This window comes from Podarcis cretensis (assembly GCF_951804945.1).
Source record: "Podarcis cretensis genome assembly, chromosome: 2".
NCBI lineage: Eukaryota > Metazoa > Chordata > Lepidosauria > Squamata > Lacertidae > Podarcis > Podarcis cretensis.
This window is the reverse complement of record NC_137171.1, coordinates 113,292,854-113,311,635: the sequence shown is the minus strand read 5'-3', so window position 1 is coordinate 113,311,635 and position 18,782 is coordinate 113,292,854. Positions and strand designations below refer to the sequence as shown.

General features: G+C 48.2%; 1 protein-coding gene across 1 annotated transcript; it reads right to left on the bottom strand.

Annotated features, from left to right (window-relative positions):
• Window positions 1-580: 580 nt before the first annotated feature.
• On the bottom strand, window positions 581-17,849 carry LOC307208952 (lymphocyte antigen 6 complex locus protein G6f-like). Its single transcript, XM_079964005.1, has 6 exons — window positions 17,393-17,849; window positions 14,342-14,602; window positions 11,611-11,934; window positions 6,794-6,932; window positions 4,346-4,383; window positions 581-911 (listed from the first exon to the last, which is right to left on the bottom strand). Exons 1-6 carry the CDS (start codon window positions 17,469-17,471, stop codon window positions 859-861), a joined length of 894 nt encoding a protein of 297 aa, XP_079820131.1. The 5' UTR covers window positions 17,472-17,849; the 3' UTR covers window positions 581-858.
• Window positions 17,850-18,782: the final 933 nt, after the last annotated feature.

The following is an 18,782-nucleotide window of genomic DNA, read 5'->3' as shown; positions in this document are numbered from 1 at the left end:
GTTTCAAATCGGCTCACAATCTCCTTTCCCTTCCTCCCCCACAACAAACACTCTGTGAGGTGAGTGGGGCTGAGAGACTTCAGAGAAGTGTGACTGGCCCAAGGTCACCCAGCAGCTGCAGGTGGAGGGGCGGGGAAGTGAACCCGGTTCCCCAGATTACGAGTCCACTGCTCTTAACCACTACACCAAGCATAAGCAGGGTGCCTTTCCACACTTTCCTCCCCCCCCCCCCGTTATTTTCCAGGCATTTTTAAAGCTCTGTGTCTGAGCTCCACCCCACCCCCCGGAACTTTCCTCACGAAAACCTGCTTTTTAAAGCTGAAGCACAACAATGGCAATTTCTGGTTTTGCGCAGATTACAGTTTGGATTACAGTTCCGCGGATTCAACAGTAAATAGCAGGTTTTCGTTGAGGAAAAAGGAGAAAGGGGAGCTCAGACACAGAGCTTCAAAGTGCACACCTGTGTGTGGAAGGAGCGAGGTAAAAGATACGTGTGGCTACACCCTAACTGTTAACAGTACAACCGCTCCTGAAATCCTGATGCTGAAATGATGGCCTCCCCAAATATTCGACATGAGACCAGGCAGGAAACTGCTTTCAATGAAAAACGGAGAGAGATAATAAGATTGCTTGCAGGGAGAATTGCTTTCTGTGCCCGATCCTTCCACCTACGAGCATTATGCAGAAATCTAGGGAAGGTTTGGCAAGGTAGAAAGTCTTCCCTGGAAGGACAGATAAAATCAGATGCCTGGAAAAAGTTGGTGCCGGAGGGTGATACAAGCTCCACTGGGTGATGTCCAGGGTTGGCTGACTCATTGGGAACCAAAGGCTTTCCCTCGCCACAGCAGGCATCTCTCATCAGGTCCTGACATTCACATAGACTTGTGATGTGCCGTCCAACTTGGAAACATCTGTGAAATGACAGAGGGATGAGTCATTCTGTTTTTCACCTGTGTATGCTCTGGGCTTCACAATCAAAATCCCGCGCAAGGTAATTATATCAAAACAAAGGGTGTTTGCCACAGCCAGAATCAATTATGTGTTTGCTTAATTTGCAAAATGCATTACAGTGGTACCTCGGGTTACAGACGCTTCAGGTTACAGATGCTTCAGGTTACAGACTCCGCTAACCCAGAAATATTACCTAAGGTTAAGAATTTTGCTTCAGGATGAGAATAGAAATCGTGCGGCGGCAGCGGGAGGCCCCATTAGCTAAAGTGGTACCTCAGGTTAAGAACAGTTTCAGGTTAAGAACGGACTTCCAGAATGAATTACCGGTAAGTTCTTAACCTGAGGTACCACTGTATTCTGCTCAGAATTTGGGGGGGGGGGATAAGCAACTATTTTCTGCTTCTGTTTTGGAAAGAAAAAGAAAATGTTTCTCTGATGTTTCTCTCTGTGCTGAATTCTGATCACAAATTTCACATCCGCTGTGCGATGGAATTGCAGAACTCACAGAGACACAGGAACTAATACATTTCTGCTCTCAAAAACCCTCTAACAAAACACGTAGTGTGGCTCACAGGCAGACACAGAAACAATAAACTATTATCCTACCCCAGGCATGCAGATCCACACCACGTATTCAAACTGCATGACTTCCTCCAAAGAATTCTGGGAACTGTATAGTTTCCACATCCAAGCTACAAATCTCAGTACCCTTAAAGTTCCCAGGATTCTTTGGGGGAAGAAGCTATGTGCTTAAAAAGTATGAAGTGTGCTTGAGTCTAGGGACGCGGGTGGCGCTGTGGGTTAAACCACAGAGCCTAGGACTTGCCGATCAGAAGGTTGGAGGTTCAAATCCCCACGATGGGGTAAGCTCCCGTTGCACAGTGCAGGGACAATTTTACCGCCTCATCATTATTTGTGCATAGTCGGTCTGACTTGCCAAACACTCCCACCTATTGGATCACAAAATTATGGCACCCAATACTACTTATAGTATAGGTATACTATAAGTATACAACTTATTAGGGACTCGGGTGGCGCTGTGGGTTAAACCACAGAGCCTAGGACTTGCTGATCAGAAGGTCGGCGGTTCAAATCCCTGCGACGGGGTGAGCTTCCGTTGCTCAGTCCCTGCTCCTGCCAACCTAGCAGTTCAAAAGCACATCAAAGTGCAAGTAGATCAATAGGTACCGCTCTGGCGGGAAGGTAAACGGTGTCTCCGTGCGCTGCTCTGGTTCGCCACAAGCGGCTTAGTCATGCTGGTCACATGACCTGTGTATGCCGACTCCCTTGGCCAATAAAGTGAGATGAGCGCCATAACCCCAGAGTCGGTCACGACTGGACCTAATGGTCAGGGGTCCCTTTACCTTTTTATACTACTTATTTTTTTCACTCTTCAGCAGAAGAGGCAGGAGGGCTCCCGCATGTAGCAGTGGAGCATGGAAAACCGCCTTATACCGAGTCAGACAATTTGGTCCATCTAGAGTAGGACTGTCTACCCTGACTGGCAGTTCCTCTACGGGGTTTCAGGCAGGGGGTCTCTGCCAGTCCTACCTGCAGACGCAAAGGTATGAAGCCAGGATCTTCGACTCAACAAACAGTGGGATTTGGCAGTACCCCAGGGCTGGCGTACCACATTTCGAAATAAGTGAAACAATAAGCATGTTCATCGAAAGAGCCCCCTACACAACCCAGAGGCTAAAATTCCTCTGTCTCCTATCCTACCATTGGACTGTTAGGATATTGATGTTCCGTTCCGCCTTAAGAGGAACAGATATGTGGAGTTGTTGTATGTCACATGTCTGTTTACTTCCAGCACAATCTGCTGGGAACTTCAGTTGTACAGTGCAAAGGCTTCTTATCTCTGCTGGATTGCATCCTCAGTCTCTCAAGGTTTCTGAGGCTTGAGTCGCAGTTTTGATGCTGTTCTGAGAACCGGAGTTTCGCCCGGCTGCCGGCCGGTGGCTGGAGCCAGCTGGGGGCCTGCCAATTGCCCCCGTCTCCTGGCAGCATCCCAACAACAGGGTTATGGGCCCAGATCCACGGCGCTTACACGAGCGTAAGGCTGCTCATGGCTGCAATCCGACCCGGAAGAGACAGAGGTACGTGAAGCGAATTGTCCCGGCCGAGGCGAGAGGGCTTTTGATGTCTGTGCCAAGACGCAATTAGGCTGAAGATAAGCATGCCTCATACTGCGAGGGTCAACCCACAACCCTCCCTGCTCCAACTCACTAGAACTCTCCCCTAGCCAAGCCAGAATTCCTTGCTCCAGCTGCATTACCAGCCACACTTTCCTTTGCACTTCCACCCCAAATAATAATAATAATAATAATAATAATAATAATAATAATAATAATAATAATGTTTACCGTATTTTTCTGTGTATATATTCCCATGCATAAGATGCCCCCTATTTTGGGGGACTCCAAATTAAGAGAATGGGGGGAGATGGCCCAGAGTTGTTGAGCTTTTTTTCCAGGGGGTGGCCCAGACATTCTGGAGCTTTTTTTAGGGGGGATTGCCAAAAATCGCTCACCTGACTGACATATGCTGCCACTAGCACATGTCGCAAAAGCCACCAATCGTCTGCCCCCTCGCTGGCAGAAGCCGCCAATCGCCCGCCCAATTGCTGCAGCGACAGCCAATCAACAACAGCCCTTGCCACAACCATCAATAACATGCCCAGTAGCCGCTGACAAACTCCAGTTTGCGGCAGCAACAAATCACACACCCACTATACACTATCTGGGTATAAGACGACACCCAATTCTTAACATTATTTTTTAATTTAAAAAACCCTTGTCTTATACAGTCATACCTTGCGTTGAAGTAGCTTCGGGATGAATATTTTCGGGTTGCGCTCCACGTTACTTCCAGGTTTCGCCGCTCGCACATGCGTAGACGGTCAAAATGACGTCACGCACATGCGCGGAAGCGGCAAATCGAAACCCATGCATGCGCAGACGCACGGACATGGGTTGCATTCGCTTCAGGATGCGAACGGGGCTCCAGAACGGATCCCATTCGTATCCAGAGGTACCACTATACATGGGAAAGTATGATATATGCCAACCATCTGATCGGGTTGTCCCAGCCACTCTGCCAGGCTCCCCAACAAAATATTACAAACACTATCACTACAATAACATATTGTAATGTCCACACAATATCTTTTTTCCCTGTTTTGTTTTGTTTTCCAAATGGGTACTATTTCTTGCTGCTGCTTCTTGTTTGTGTCTTACTTTGAGCACTTGTAATTTTTGCACTTTTTACTTTTCAATAAAGAATTAAAAACAAAAGCACAATAAAACGTCAAACATTAAAAACTTCCCTGCCTTCAGATGCCAAAACATCCCTGAATGCAAGCACAGAAGTCAGGGAACCTCCGAGCACATACCTTTCCTGAGCACCTCAAGGTGGGCTGGATGCTTCTGGCTGCAAGGAGAGATGGGAAAGATTGATTCAAAAGGAAAGCAGAAATGCAAGTGTGCCGTCCGCTGTCACCCACTGGCCAGCAGGGCAACTTCCAACAGTACTCAGACTTCCTGTCTCACGCTCACTCAGACACTCACATGATCTACACAAAACGTAGTACAGTCATACCTCAGGTTGAAGTAGCTTCAGGCTGAGCATTTTCAGGTTACACTCCGCAGCAACCCGGAACTAATGGAACGCGTTACTTCTGGGTTTCGCCGCTTGCGCATGCTCAAAATGATGTCGTGCACATGCGCGGAAGCGGTGAGTCGCGACACGCAGATGCGGGTTGCGTTCGCTTCAGGATGCAAATGGGGCTCCGGAACGGATCCTGTTCGCATCCAGAGGTACCACTGTCCAAAAGTACACTCGCTGGAGCAGCTCAGATAGATAAAAATCCTAACAGTCACATAGGTCTCATTAAAATCACATTTACAGTGGTACCTCGGGTTACAGACTCTTCAGGTTACAGACTCCACTAACCCAGAAATAGTACCTCGGGTTAAGAACTTTACCTCAGGATGAGAACAGAAATCGCGCGGTGGCAGCGGGAGGCCCCATTAGCTAAAGTGCTGCTTCAGGTTAAGAACAGTTTCAGGTTAAGAACGGACCTCCAGAACGAATTAAGTTCTTAACCTGAGGTACCACTGTATACCACTTTAGGGACTCCTCCCAACGAATTCGTAGCTGTAAATGGCAAGCAATTTTGATGGCTGTAAGTTGTTCAAAATGTTTATTTTTTAATATTGTGCTTTAATGCTGTAACCTGCTCTGGGGACTTAGGGTGAAGGAAGGGTGGGGAATAAATAAATGGATCGATAGATCACAGAGCTAACATCCTTAACAGCGTGCAGGATCCTCACACGGTTTAAATGTCTCCCCACTTGAAATCGAAAGTGGAAATTTACAGCTGCATCAGAAGAGTTGAGAACAAAGGGGGGGACCTCTCCAGAGTAACTCAACAGAGCCGTAAGGCACAAAAGAAATCAGGAATAATTAATATGGACATAATATTTGATGAAGAATTAAAGGAACAGTTGATGGAAACTGAAACCTCACACAGGAAGAAGAAAGGAGAACTTCACTTGCGAACTTACAAACTACTATATGTGTTAATGCGAATTGAAGTTAATCATTGTAGCTATGGTATAAGGGTTTTTATCAATAATGGATTGTATTTGGTCTGAGCAATAGTCTGGAGGCAGATTTAAAGGGAATCTGACCTTGACGTACAGCACGTGGGAAGCCACACAAAATTTATAATTGGCTATGAGATTGATTTGTATTTGAATTGGTATTGCTGTTTGGTATTAATATAATATGGCACATATTGGATTTTTTGTAACTGAAAATTAATTATTTTTTTTTAACAAAAATAAATAAATGTGTGTTAAATGCAGGGTGTGGGTTGAAGTGACCTGTGTCTGGTGTACAATAGGGACTGGAAAGCTGTGGCCTAGAAGACGATTGCAGGCCTTTCTGTGTGGCCCTCAGCACTCTCCCCTCACCAGTCCTGATTCGAACCCCAAGTGGCTGGGATGTTCCCTTGAAGTCGGGTGAGGCCTCTTCCCTCTTTCAATGGAGGCCACCATGGGGTGCAGGGGTGAGTACATCAACTAGCCTACTGTGGTAAAATGTACATTTCTTGAGGTGCCCATTTTTGCCTCCAGCCCTGCCTACCACTGAATAGGAGCAACATTTGTGCCTTTTCCTCCTTCTGCTCCAGCCCCTGGATGACTTTGTCCAGCTTTTTCTGCACCTTTCCCAACTCTGCAATTCCCTTTTTGAGATGCTGTAATCAGACCCAAATACGCTTTTTCCAAATGTGGTAGCCACAGAGATTTGCACAATGGCATGACAGTTTCAATTTTTAAAATCCTTTTCCTTCTTACATTTCATGCAAGTTCCCTGGGTCAGCTCGCCATCTTGCTCCTCGCTGGGTCCTTCAGACCAACTATCTGCCTTTTTTTGAAAAAATTACCGTTAATAAACCAACACGAGGACACTTACCTGTTTACACACCCATTCTTCACCTGTGCACTCAAAACACACAAATGCCACCAACGCTTTGCAGAGGTGGTGACGTTCCAGGTGCTGGCCAGTAGGCACTCTCCGCAGCGGACTTTTCCTGGCTCAAACCGACCATGTTGGGAATGAGCAGAACTGGTTCTACAGGACTTAACGCAGCTCGGGAAAAGTTTTGTTTGTATTGAATGAAACGAGGACTCTTTGAAACCAGCCCCGCTTGGTTTCCTAGCTCTGTACCATCTTTTCTGACCAACAACAACTCCCTATGACCTCGATCCAAGGTCTTCCCTTCTTCCCTTCCTCTTGATGCTCACCAGCCTGGTCAGGACAATTCTCCACTTACCGACAGCTTCTCCATAGCAGCACTCCCAGCACAAATATGATTAGAGACTGCAGCGTGACACAAACAGCCAGCGGGATCCAGGTGCCCCCATTTCCTTCACTTTCTGGACATGGAGGCGTTAAGCAACCCTTTACTTTTCCTACAGGAGAGAACAAGACCATGAAATCCTGGCTCCAGCTTCTCCCCCACAGTGCACCAGAGAAGGTTTCCAACCTTTTGATTCCCAAAATGTCGGTACAGTGATACCTTGGGTTACAGACGCTTCAGGTTACAGACACTTCAGGTTACAGACTCCGCTAACCCAGAAATAGTCCCTCGGGTTAAGAACTTTACCTCAGGATGAGAACAGAAATCGCACAGTGGCAGCAGGAGGCCCCATTAGCTAAAGTGGTACCTCAGGTTAAGATTAGTTTCAGGTTAAGAACAGACCTCCAGAACAAATTAAGTTCTTAACCCGAGGTACCACTGTACTAGAGTGTCAGGATCAGGTCAGCGATAAAATGCCCAGTGCCTTAGAAGTTAACTCTTTATTCAAAGAAACCAGAACAGTGCAGGCCTTGGGATCACAGCAACTCTTCCCAGTAGGGAGTGAATGTCCCCACCGCTCTCTACAGCTCCTCTCCTGGGTCCTTCCCCAACAACCTGAGGCTCCTTCATCTTCTCTCTCGTTGTTCTTCCCACTTCATGCCTCTTCTGGTCCTGAGAGACCAGGGGGAAGACGAGCTTGTCACAGCAGGAGGGAGAGATTCCTTGGCTTCTTCACCACTCTGCCTCTTTGCCCCCTTCCTCTCCAGCCTCCGCTTCTGCCTCTGATTCTGGGCTGCTCTCTGCCACAGACTCTCCCTGCTCACTAAACCCTGTTACCTTTTCAGCTTCCCACACCTCCGCCTCCCAGTCTTCCCCTTCTGACCGCTCACCGTTGTCCCACCACCAAGCCTCTGTGTCATGCGTGGAGAGTCTGTCTCCCCCTTTGGTAACTTCACAGATAAGAATTATCAAGCAGTTTATATTGTACAGTCCTTTTTATTCAGGCATCAGGTCGCAAGCAAAAATCCACTTCCCTCCACAAAGAGAGCAGTTGGCTACTCCAATTCTTCCATTCTTCCACCTTCCATCTTCGGCAACATCCTGTTCACCAACAGGAAGTTCCTCCTCCTCCTCTCTGCACCCTTTGTTCTCTAATACATTCGGATCTCCTAGTTCGTGGAGAGGGAGGGTCCTGCACAGTCTCGAATAACGTCTCTGCTATCTGTACCCTCCCTTCTTTTTCTCTTGTCATTATCTCATAGCTAGGCAGCTCCTGTCTAATCTGCTCTGTGTCTGTGTCTCCCTCTGCTTCTGAGACTGCTGGAAACAAGGGGTGGTAAGTCTCTCCCCCCCCCCCCAGCTCCTTTTTTGAGGGAAGCTGATCTGCCTGAACATGCATTCCCCAATCCTCTGCTTTCCCTGACACTCTGGCTCTGAGCCTTTTCCCCCAGGGGGTTCCCTTGGGGGTTCCCCAGCTGATTCCTCCCATCAATCCTCTTTGCCCAGCCAGTATGTGACATTGAGCAGGGAACAGCATAGGAAGCTGCCTTACACTAGGGTTACCAGAGGTCCCTGTTTCCCGGGGACAGTCCCCAGATTTGCAAATAAGTCTGTGGATAAATTCCATCCCCGGAATGTCCCCGGATTTCATCTCATGTCCCTGGGAAACGCAGCAGTCTCAGCAGCCTGGAGCAGTTGGCTCTGGCTGGCTTCGGGAGCTGCTCAGAAGTCCCCATAGGATGGTGGTGCAGGGGCTCAAAGATGCAGCTTCCGAGATGCCTCCACCTTCCCTGACCCCAGCAACTGAGCTGTGAAGGGATGCTTCATGCCGCCTATCCGAGCAGCCTCCCAACTCGTGCAAGCAGAAGCAGGGCGGGGATCTCTCAGCTGTGAAGGGAGGTTTCATGCTGCCTATCAGAGCAGCCTCCCAACTCCTACTTGCGTGCAAGCAGGAGCGGGGCAGGAATCTCTCAGTTAGGCAACGGGAAGCCTCCCTTCCCAGCTGAGGGATCCCTGCCCCCTCCTGCTTGCACGCAAGTTGGAATGGGATTGGGGCTGCTCTGATGGGAAGGGAGGCATTGCACTGCCTTCCCCACCCCCTCCTGCTTGCATGCAAGTAGGAGCTGGGATGGGACTGCTCCGGAAGGCAGTGTAAAGCCTCCCTTCTCAGCTGAGGGATTCCCGCCCCCCTCCTGCTTGCATGCAAGCAGGAATGGGATTGGGGCTGCTTTGATGGGAAGGGAGGCATCGTGCTTCTTGAGTCTCACCGCACTCCTCCTCCGCCTTCCATGCCTGACCCACCGCGCACCGCTTCTCCACCACCACCACCAAAGAACCAACAACTCAGGGGCTGCCCAGGCTCCTGGAGAGAGGAGATAGAAGCCTCGGAGGAAGGGGAAACGTGGTAGTTGAGGTCAAGGTGGCGGCCCCTCTGCCACTGCTATCGCTGCAGCATCAACGCCCCGAACGTGTAATTAATTAATTAATTAACTAATTAAAGTGTCCCCAGATTCATTAAAAAAAATCTGGTAACCTTACCTTACACCAAGTTAGATCATTGGTCCACTTAGCTTAGTACTGTCTACACTGGCTGGCAGCAACAGGTTTCAGGCAGGGGACAGTCCTATTCCTATCTGGTGACTAAACCAAGGGACCTTCTGCATGCAAAGCAGGTGCTCTGTTACTGAACTAGGGGATCCTTTCCAGAATACTGGTACTATTAAACAATACAGTGTTGACCAGCTGATGCATTTAGTGGGAGACACTATTCAAGCATTGCATCTAGATGTCTTTTTTATTGTGCATTAATGGCGATTTGTGCTCATGGTAGTTTTGAAGTAGTTCTATATTATCCTGCTCTCACTACAGCTTGCACCTGCAAAGGTTTTGGGACGGACACACGGCTGTTTCCAGTTGGTTGCATGTTCCACGCACTTTCCTGATAAAATCCCATTAACTTTTCATATCACGAACATTCCAGAGGTTTTGTTTTGTTTTGTCCCATTTTGTTGTGCTGTAATTCAAAAGTGCACCTCTAGATGGCAGTGGCACCATACGTAACGCTACTAGCAGAACACTGCAGAACTAACAAAGCAGAATTATGTGTGGATGGTCTGGAATAAATCTAACCGAATGCAAGATGGCCACATACACACCAAGTGCAGGTAATTTGCAACTTATGCACATTTAACTTGTGCACATGCAGCTTCATGCACTTGGCAAAAAAATAAAAAGTAAAAGGGTTCAGAAAGTGAGTGAGCATCCAGGGGAAAAGACCTTTGCAATCCCACCCACCACTGAATACAAACAATTTTTGCTTTACATGCTAACCTCCGGAATCCTCCAGAAAAACAATGTTTCAAAGGACCTGTTGATGGCATTTTACCATTGTAATGTGGAGAGTGTATTAGCTTATGGTCTCTGTGTGTGGTTTGGGAGCTGCACGGCCAGGGGGAAAACAATGCTGTCCAGGGTTGTAAAGACTGCAGAGAGAATAACTGGGTGCACTCTTCCCACCTTGGATCAAATCTATGCTGTCAGGTGCCATAAGAAAGCTGCAGAGATAGTGCAGGATAGTGTGCACCCCGGAAATTATCTCTTTCAGCTTCTGCCTTCTGGAAGAAGCTACAGGGTTATAAAGACCAGGACTAGCCGCCTGAGAAACAGTTTCAACCCAAATGCAATTCTGGTTCTAAACGCAGCATAAGGAGTCTCTATAGTATATTGTATTTTAAAATGAGGTTTCAGAGTTTTTAGGGGGTTTTGAACGTTTTATGTAGATTTTTTAAATTTCATTGTTCTGTATGGGACAACGACAACAAAGATATTGTATCGTATCATATCGTATCGTAACCCCGGAACGCAATCCCTCCCCAAGTTGAGAGTCACCTATATTTAAAGCACATTCCTATCCCAAGAATCCTGCGAACAGTAGTTTACCCCTCACAAAGCTGTATTTCTCAGCACCCTTAAAAAACTACAGTTCCCAACATTCTCTGGGGTGTGTGGAAATCTGCTTTAAATGTAAGATGTGCAAGCATCCTATTATTGCCCCAGTAAAGGTAAAAGGTAAAGGATGTCTGGATGCTTAAGTCCAGTCAAAGGCGACCATGGGGTTGCGGTTCTCATCTCGCTTTCAGCCCTAGGGAGCTGGTTTTGTCCACACACAGCTTTCTGGGTCATGTGGCCAGCATGAGTAAACCACTTCTGGTGCAACGAGACACCGTGACGGAAGCCAGAGCACACAGAAACACCATTTACCTTCCCGCTGCAGTGGTACCTATTTATCTACTTGCACTGCTTTCGAACTGCTAGGTTGGCAGGAGCAGGGACCAAGCAACGGGTCTCACCCCGTCACGCAGATTCAAACCGCCAACCTTCTGATCGGCAAGCCCAAGAGGCTCAGTGGTTTAGACCACAGTGCCACCTGCTGTTATTGCAACAATAACATATTGCAATCTACAGACGAGCAGGTATGTAGCCTTTGAAACACACAGGAGTAATTTCTTCACAGGGCGCTTTTGTACACAGCGGTTTGCGGCTGTACGCACCTTTGTGCGATGACATCGCCTAAAGCAGCAGCTACTTTCTGTGTTGTCTGTACACAGACTTAGGTGTGTTTTTTCAAACTAGCGTAAAATGAGGCTCTGTGTTTCCCTCCCCTCGGTTAATGATTCCACAGCCCTTTCAAAAATATGCATACAGTCATCAATATCTCAGAACTTTAGCTATCCCCTCCCTAGAGAGCAGATTCCCTGCAAAGTAGCCCAAATACCTAGAAAGCCCCTTACCTGGAGGAGAGGGCAGCCAACCGCAGCAGCCGCACGAATCCTGTTCCCTCCCCGTCAAACGGAAGGTGATGTCCTGCTTCTCAGCAAAGCTGCACTTCACTCTTCTCTCTTTGGTCTCCTTCCCTTCCCTCAAGCAAATGTGGAGCTGAGATGCCCTGTGACCTCTGAAGATGCTGTAGTCTCTCTCCTTCTCGCCTTGCTGGAGAGCCTTCTTGCCTTCCCACCAGCTCACCACATTATTGTCTAATTCCTTGCCCGAGACAGAGCAGCTAAGGACGTAGCACACGAGATCAGACCGTCTGCTCTCCAGCATCTGCTTAGTGCCTGGATGGGAAAGAAGCATCTCTGATGTGCCATGTTCAATTTAAGAAGCATTTGGGACCCGGGCAGGAGGTGGGACGGGCTTAGCGCCTTTCTCTTCGTTGCCAGGGATCCAGGACTCGCTGGTTCAGAGACGGGAGGGTCCACCAGGGTAGGACTGGCCTGGTTGTTGTTTAGTCGTTTAGTCGTGTCCGACTCTTCCTGACCCCCTGGACCAAAGCACGCCAGGCACTCCTGTCTTCCACTGCCTCCCACAGTTTGGTCAGACTCATGCTGGTAGCTTCGACAACACTGTCCAACCATCTCGTCATCTCTCGTCCCTTGTGCCCTCAATCTTTCCCAACATCAGGGTCTTTTCCAGGGAGTCTTCTCTTCTCATGAGGTGGCCAAAGTATTGGAGCCTCAGCTTCATGATCTGTCCTTCCAGTGAGCACTCAGGGCTGAATTCGTTCAGAATGGAGAGGTTTGATCTTCTTGCAGTCCATGGGACTCTCAAGAGTCTCCTCCAGCACCATAATTCAAAAGCATCTATTCTTCGGCAATCAGCCTTCTTTATGGTCCAGCTAGCCAATGCATCATTCCACCAATGGCAGCGGTTATTGGGAATAGGGAAAGTAGGATGTGCCTTATACTGAGTCAAACCATCGGTCTATCTAGTTCAGCATCGCCTACACTGACTGCCAGGGCCGGCCCTATGATGAGACAAAGCGAGGCAGCCGCCTCAGGCGGCAGATAATGAAAGATACAGAGCAGAGAGCGTTGTTGTGTCACTTTGCCTGCTCTGCCCACCCCCCTCCCAAGCTATCCTGCTGCCCTCAGGTGTGGCAGAGGCATAGGAGCCAACTCCTAGGGGCTGAGGTCTCTTCACAGACACCCAATAAAATATTTGAGGGGGCAGCCCACCCTGCCACAAAGTTAAGAGGCATTGCCATTCAAATGGTGTGTGTATACTGAAAACTAAGATCATGGCCACTGGTCCCATCACCTCCTGGCAAATAGAAGGGAAAGAAATGGAGGCAGTGAGAGATTTTACTTTCTTGGGCTCCATGATCACTGCAGACGGTGACAGCAGTCACGAAATTAAAAGACGCCTGCTTCTTGGGAGAAAAGCAAGGACAAACCTAAACAGCATCTTAAAAAGCAGAGACATCACCTTGCCGACAAAGGTCCGTATAGTTAAAGCTATGGTCTTCCCAGTAGTGATGTATGGAAGTGAGAGCTGGACCATAAAGAAGGCTGATCGTCGAAGAATGGATGCTTTTGAATTCTGGTGCTGGAGGAGACTCTTGAGAGTCCCATGAACTGCAAGAAGATCAAACCTATCCATTCTGAAGGAAATCAGCCCTGAGTGCTCGCTGGAAGGACAGATCGCGAAGCTGAGGCTCCAATACTTTGGCCACCTCATGAGAAGAGAAGACTCCATGGAAAAGACCTTGATTCTGGGAAAGATTGAGGGCACAAGGAGAAGGGGACGACAGAGGACGAGATGGTTGGACAGTGTTTTCGAAGCTACCAGCATGAGTCTGACCAAACTGCGGGAGACCATGGAAGAGTGCCTTGCGTGCTCTGGTCCATGGGGTCATGAAGAGTTGACACGACTAAACGACTAAACAACAACAACATACTGAATATTGTGGCTGATTATGTGGGGTGGGGTTATTATGTGGAGTAAGGATTACCTTACTCCACCGCTCCCCATATATTTTTATTTTATTCAAGTTGGCACCCCTGGGCAGAGGACAATGCCCTGTGTCCTGTTTTGAAGTAAGATTTAACTTCCAGCCTGGTAGGCTTCTGTACATTTAAGGAGGAGGGGAGGCACCATCTTTTCATTGGCTTCAGGCAGAAAAATGTCTTGGACCGGCCTTGCTGAGTAGCAGTGGCACTGCTGGATTTCAGAGAAGGATTTTCCCCAGTCCTGCCTGAAGATGCCACAGATTGAACTGAGCTACAGTCTTATGGCCGTATAGAAAGGGTTCAGAATAAGATAGGAGCTGGGGATTCATCAGTTTAAATGGATTTTATTATTTTTCCATAAGAGAAACAAAGGTAATAAGTGCTCCATGTTATGTACTGAAGTTCTCACCCTGGGCCAGCAGGGGAATACTGTAGATAGTTTTCACTCAGGTCCACATATGCAAAGAAGGGATTGAAAGTGACGTTCAGTGATTGGATAGTTACAGAAAATTGTTACTGTTGCGTTCTAGTGGAGCTCTATATAAGCAAGCTGGCTGAACCCTTCAGTTCAGTTCTGTTCTGGCCTGTGAATAAACAAGAGCTGTTTGAAGAATCGCTGTGTCGTCTGATATGTTCACCCACAACTTAACACTCCATATATTAGGAAAACAGTAACAGGTATGACAGGGACCCTAAGTGCGTTTTCAGTCTCATTTAACGCTGGTCCACTCACCTGTGGTGACCACCAGGTCGTAATAATTGACCGAGCTGCACCAGTATCTGCCGTGATCGCTGTCCGTCACATTGCTAAACTGAAGGGAGTAATTTTGAAGCACCCTGAGGCGATCCCAGGCCTCTGGGAGACGAGTCACGGGGCCGTTCCCCCGCTTGGAAAAGAGAAGGGTGGGTCCACTTTGCTGAAGGTACCAAGATACTTCCCCATGTTCGCCAGGACATGGCAGCTCCAGTGAAGAGCCTTTCTCTGCATATATCACTTGTGGGGAGAGAAGGCTTTGTTAGGCCCCAGAAGATTAGGAGACACAAGAGAGACACTTCAGATGTTTTGGAACACAGCTCACATCACACAACATGCTCAACAACAAAGGATTTAGGGAGTCTGCAGTCCACCACATCTGGAAGACACGCCATTGGTAACCCCTGAACTGGCAGTGCCATACCTAACATTAAAAACAGAAGGAGCTGCATTGTTTGGAGTCATACCATTGGGTTTGGGTGGGGCGGAACAAGACATTCTCTTAAATTTTTATTTTTTGATCAGGCTCCCCCTGAGCCATTGGAGAATCTCAGCCCCTCCGCTGGACAATGTTAAGTGAGATGTCCTTCCACGGGTGGAGAATTTCAGCCGACACTGTGGCTCCCACCCAAACGATTTTAAGATTGTCATGGGCTTGGCCTCTGCACATTACAGCCCTCCTCGTTGAGCCTGTCACCTCCAACATCCACAACTATGCCCTAGCAACAGTGTTTTGTTCAGTATTACAGAGCCAAATCATTCAAACTGAGAGAATTTTTCAGAGAATATTCCCACCCCCTTGCCTTCCCAAGAACCGTTGGAGAAAAAACTCCCTCCCATTCCGCTTGCTTTGAGAACATTTGGCAGAATGTTCCTCCCACACCTTCCGGCCAACTGAAAATAATGTGGAAAAATATAGAAGGCCATTTGCCCAGTGTGGTCCCCGGGGTGAGCCTTAGCCATCCTACGAATAATTCCTTCAAATTATACAATCAGTATCATTGAGTTAGGGACACGGGTGGCGCTGTGGGTTAAACCACAGAGCCTAGGACTTGCCAATCAGAAGGTTGGTGGTTCGAATCCCCATGAGGGGGTGAGCTCCCATTGCTCGGTCCCTGCTCCTGCCAACCTAGCAGTTCGAAAGCACCTTAAAGTGTAAGTAGATAAATAGGTATCACTCCGGCGGGAAGGTAAACAGCGTTTCCGTGTGCTGCTCTGGTTCGCTAGAAGCGGCTTAGTCATGCTGGCGGCATGACCCGGAAGCTGTACGCCGGCTCCCTCGGCCAGTAAAGCGAGATGAGCGCCGCAACCCCAGAGTTGGCCACGACTGGAGCTAATGGTCAGGGATCCCTTTACCTTTACCTTTATAATTGAGTTGGAAGGGTTCCTGTGGGCAAATTCAGAGCTAGAGCATCCACAGCAGCCTCTCCTTGAAGACGTCTAACAAACTGCTCCCATTGCCAAATTTTTCCTAGCCTTAAAGAGTTTCTCCTACTGCTCAGCTTAAACCTACTCTCCTGCAACCTTAGATCAAGTTCTGCCTTCCAGGGGCAGCAGAAAGCAGGTATTTGCCCTTTTCCACCCAACAGTTCTTCGGGTTTTGGAAAAATCTGTGTGTGTGTGTGTGTGTGTGTGTCCATCTCACTCGGTCTTTTCTTTCTGCAGTCTTAATAGTCCTTTCCCAGAAGTGTCTCGCCAGGTGAGCAATTGCTGCTGTTCTAGCTTCCCGCAGGTGGGAGGTCAGCACACCAGCAGAGCCAATCCCAGACCTTTCAAGATCTCCTACGGTCCAGGATTTACAGGAGCTGTCCTGGTTTCTGATTTGATCCTGGAATGTCCCACTTTTCCTTAGGACATCCCTATTTTCATCGGAGAAATGTTGGAGGGTATGGAGTTATAAACACACACACACACAAACCGAGCCAAGTAGATGAGTAACTATGCAACCTTTGGAAGACATCTGAAGGCAGCCCCATATAGGGTCGTTTTTAAATGTTTAATGTTTTACTGTGTTTTTATATACAGTAGTACCTTGGTTCTTGAACTTAATCCATTCTGGGAGTTCGTTTGACTCCCGAAACGGTTCGAAAACCAAGGCGTGGCTTCCGATTGGCTGCAGGAGCTTCTTGCACTCAATCAGAAGCCATGGAAGCCAAGTCGGACGTTCGTCTTCCAAAAATTGTTCGCAAACTGGAACATTCACTTCGAGGTTTCCGGTGTTCGGGAGCCGATTTGTTCAGGAGCCAAGCCATTTGTGTACCAAGGTACCACTGTATGTTGGAAGCTGCTCAGAGTGGCTGGGACAACCCAGCCAGATGGGCAGGGTATAAATAATACATTTATTATCATTATGATGATGGAATAAAGGTAAAGGGACCCCTGAGCATTAGGTCCAGTCGTGACCGACTCTGGGGTTGTGGCGCTCATCTCGCTTTATTGGCCAAGGGAGCTGGCATACAGCTTCCGGGTCATGTGGCCAGCATGACTAAGCCGCTTCTAGCAAACAAGAGCAGCACACGAAAACACCGTTTACCTTCCCGCCGGAGCGGTACCTATTTATCTACTTGCACTTTGACGTGCTTTCGAACTGCTAGGTTGGCAGGAGCAGGGACCGAGCAACGGGAGCTCACCCCGTTGCGGGGATTCGAACCGCCAACCTTCTGATCGGCAAGTCCTAGGCTCTGTGGTTTAACCCAGTGGTGATGGAATAGGACGCCCCTATTTTCATCAGAGAAATGTTGGAGGGTATGCAACCCAGTGCTCCTGCTAACGTATTTGCACCGTGCCAACCGACCCACCGCCTCTCCCCTCCCAGTAAGCAACAGCGACCCACCTGCCAGGAAGCTATGGCAGTACCCCCACCACACCCACTAAGCTGCTTCTGACCTCTCCCCAGCCAAGCTGCCTGGCACTGCCTCCACCCCCTCCAATCCCAAACATATGCAAACCAGCCCATCACTTCTAGGTTTTCATTAACGCCATTACCAAAACAAATGCAATTCAGAAAGCGGGCAGGGAGAGGAATCTTACATTCAGCACTGCCAAGCCGCAAGAAGATGGCAGCCAGAGCAGCAAGGGCCGCCTTGAAATTTCGAGGGCCGACATCCATTTTGGAGGGGAGATGCTTCTGGCTGGACAGTGCAGGCAGCAGAATGAGCTCTTCTAGCAGGGCTCTCCTTCTGGGTTCTTATGGTGGTGTTTTGTTGACTCATATGCTGTATTTATTTTATTTCTTTCAAACATAAACTGCTGAGGCGTCAAAGGAAGGCAAAGAATACAGCCTTCAAGTCATATCTACATCCGACATACCCTGAGGGCACTGGGAGGATGGCTTATCAATAAGGGCATGATTTTGTTTGTTGTGGGGAAGGCGGAAGTAGCAGGAGGGAGAGGATATATATATAGAAAGACCATCAAATGTCCTGTGCAAGGAGTCCTGCTTATTTGGAAGCCAGAATGGTGCTACAGCTAAGTGTTCGACTAGGACATGGGACTGCCAACCTAGCAGTTCAAAAGCACGTCAAAGTGCAAGTAGATAAATAGGTAAACGGTAAGGTAAACGGCGTTTCCGTGCGCTGCTCTGGTTCGCCAGAAGCGTCTTAGTCATGCTGGCCCCATGACCCAGAAGCTGTATGCTGGCTCCCTCGGCCAATAAAGCGAGATGAGCGCCACAACCCCAGAGTCGGGCACAACTGGACCTAATGGTCAGGGGTCCCTTTACCTTTTAGGACATGGGAGCCCAAGGTTCCTCACTCACCATAAAGATTACTGGTGACCTTGAGGCAGCCTAACCTACCTCACAAGGTTGTTGTGACTGTGATTAGAAAGAAGTGGAATTTATTGACTGGGGAGGGGGAAGGAGGAAAACACTTCTTATGCTGCAAAAACTATTTATTTCGGAAGTAAGTCCTGCTTAAATCACAGAGCTTATGCCAAGCTATCTGAAAGACCACATTCCCTCATATAAATCTGTCCATGCTTTGAGATCTTCAGGGTAGAGGCCCTTCTCTCAGTCCTGCCACCCTCACAGGCACACTTAGTGGAGACGCAGGAGAGGGTCTTCTCAGTGATGGCTCCCAGATTCTGGAACTCCCTCCCTGGAGAAGCTAGCCTGGCTGCCTCCTTGCCCTCCTTCCACCAGCGGGTGACTATCTTCTTGTTCCAACAGGCTTGGGGGAACCGACTGCTTTTCATGAGAGGGCTGCTACTGTGCTGTTTCTATTGTAATTATTAGTGTGGTTTTAGTTTTAATAGTTTTAATTCTACCAATATTTAATTAAAAATTAATGATTGTTTTTTCCTATGTTTTAGCAGTTCTTAGATTTTTTTCTCTATCTTGAGTCATGGGCAGAGGCAAGGGGGGCAGGGGGCTGCTCTCTCCCCACCTAAATCATGTAAAACAATAAAAAAATACTTAACT

Excerpts from the sequence above, each read along its gene's own strand:
- LOC307208952 (XM_079964005.1), bottom strand. The coding sequence starts at position 17,471 with ATGGATGTCGGCCCTCGAAATTTCAAGGCGGCCCTTGCTGCTCTGGCT. Across the intron at positions 11,935-14,341 it reads CGACCTGGTGGTCACCACAG|GCACTAAGCAGATGCTGGAG; the intron begins GTGAGTGGACCA and ends TTTCCCATCCAG. Across the intron at positions 912-4,345 it reads CCTTGAGGTGCTCAGGAAAG|ATGTTTCCAAGTTGGACGGC; the intron begins GTATGTGCTCGG and ends GTCATTTCACAG.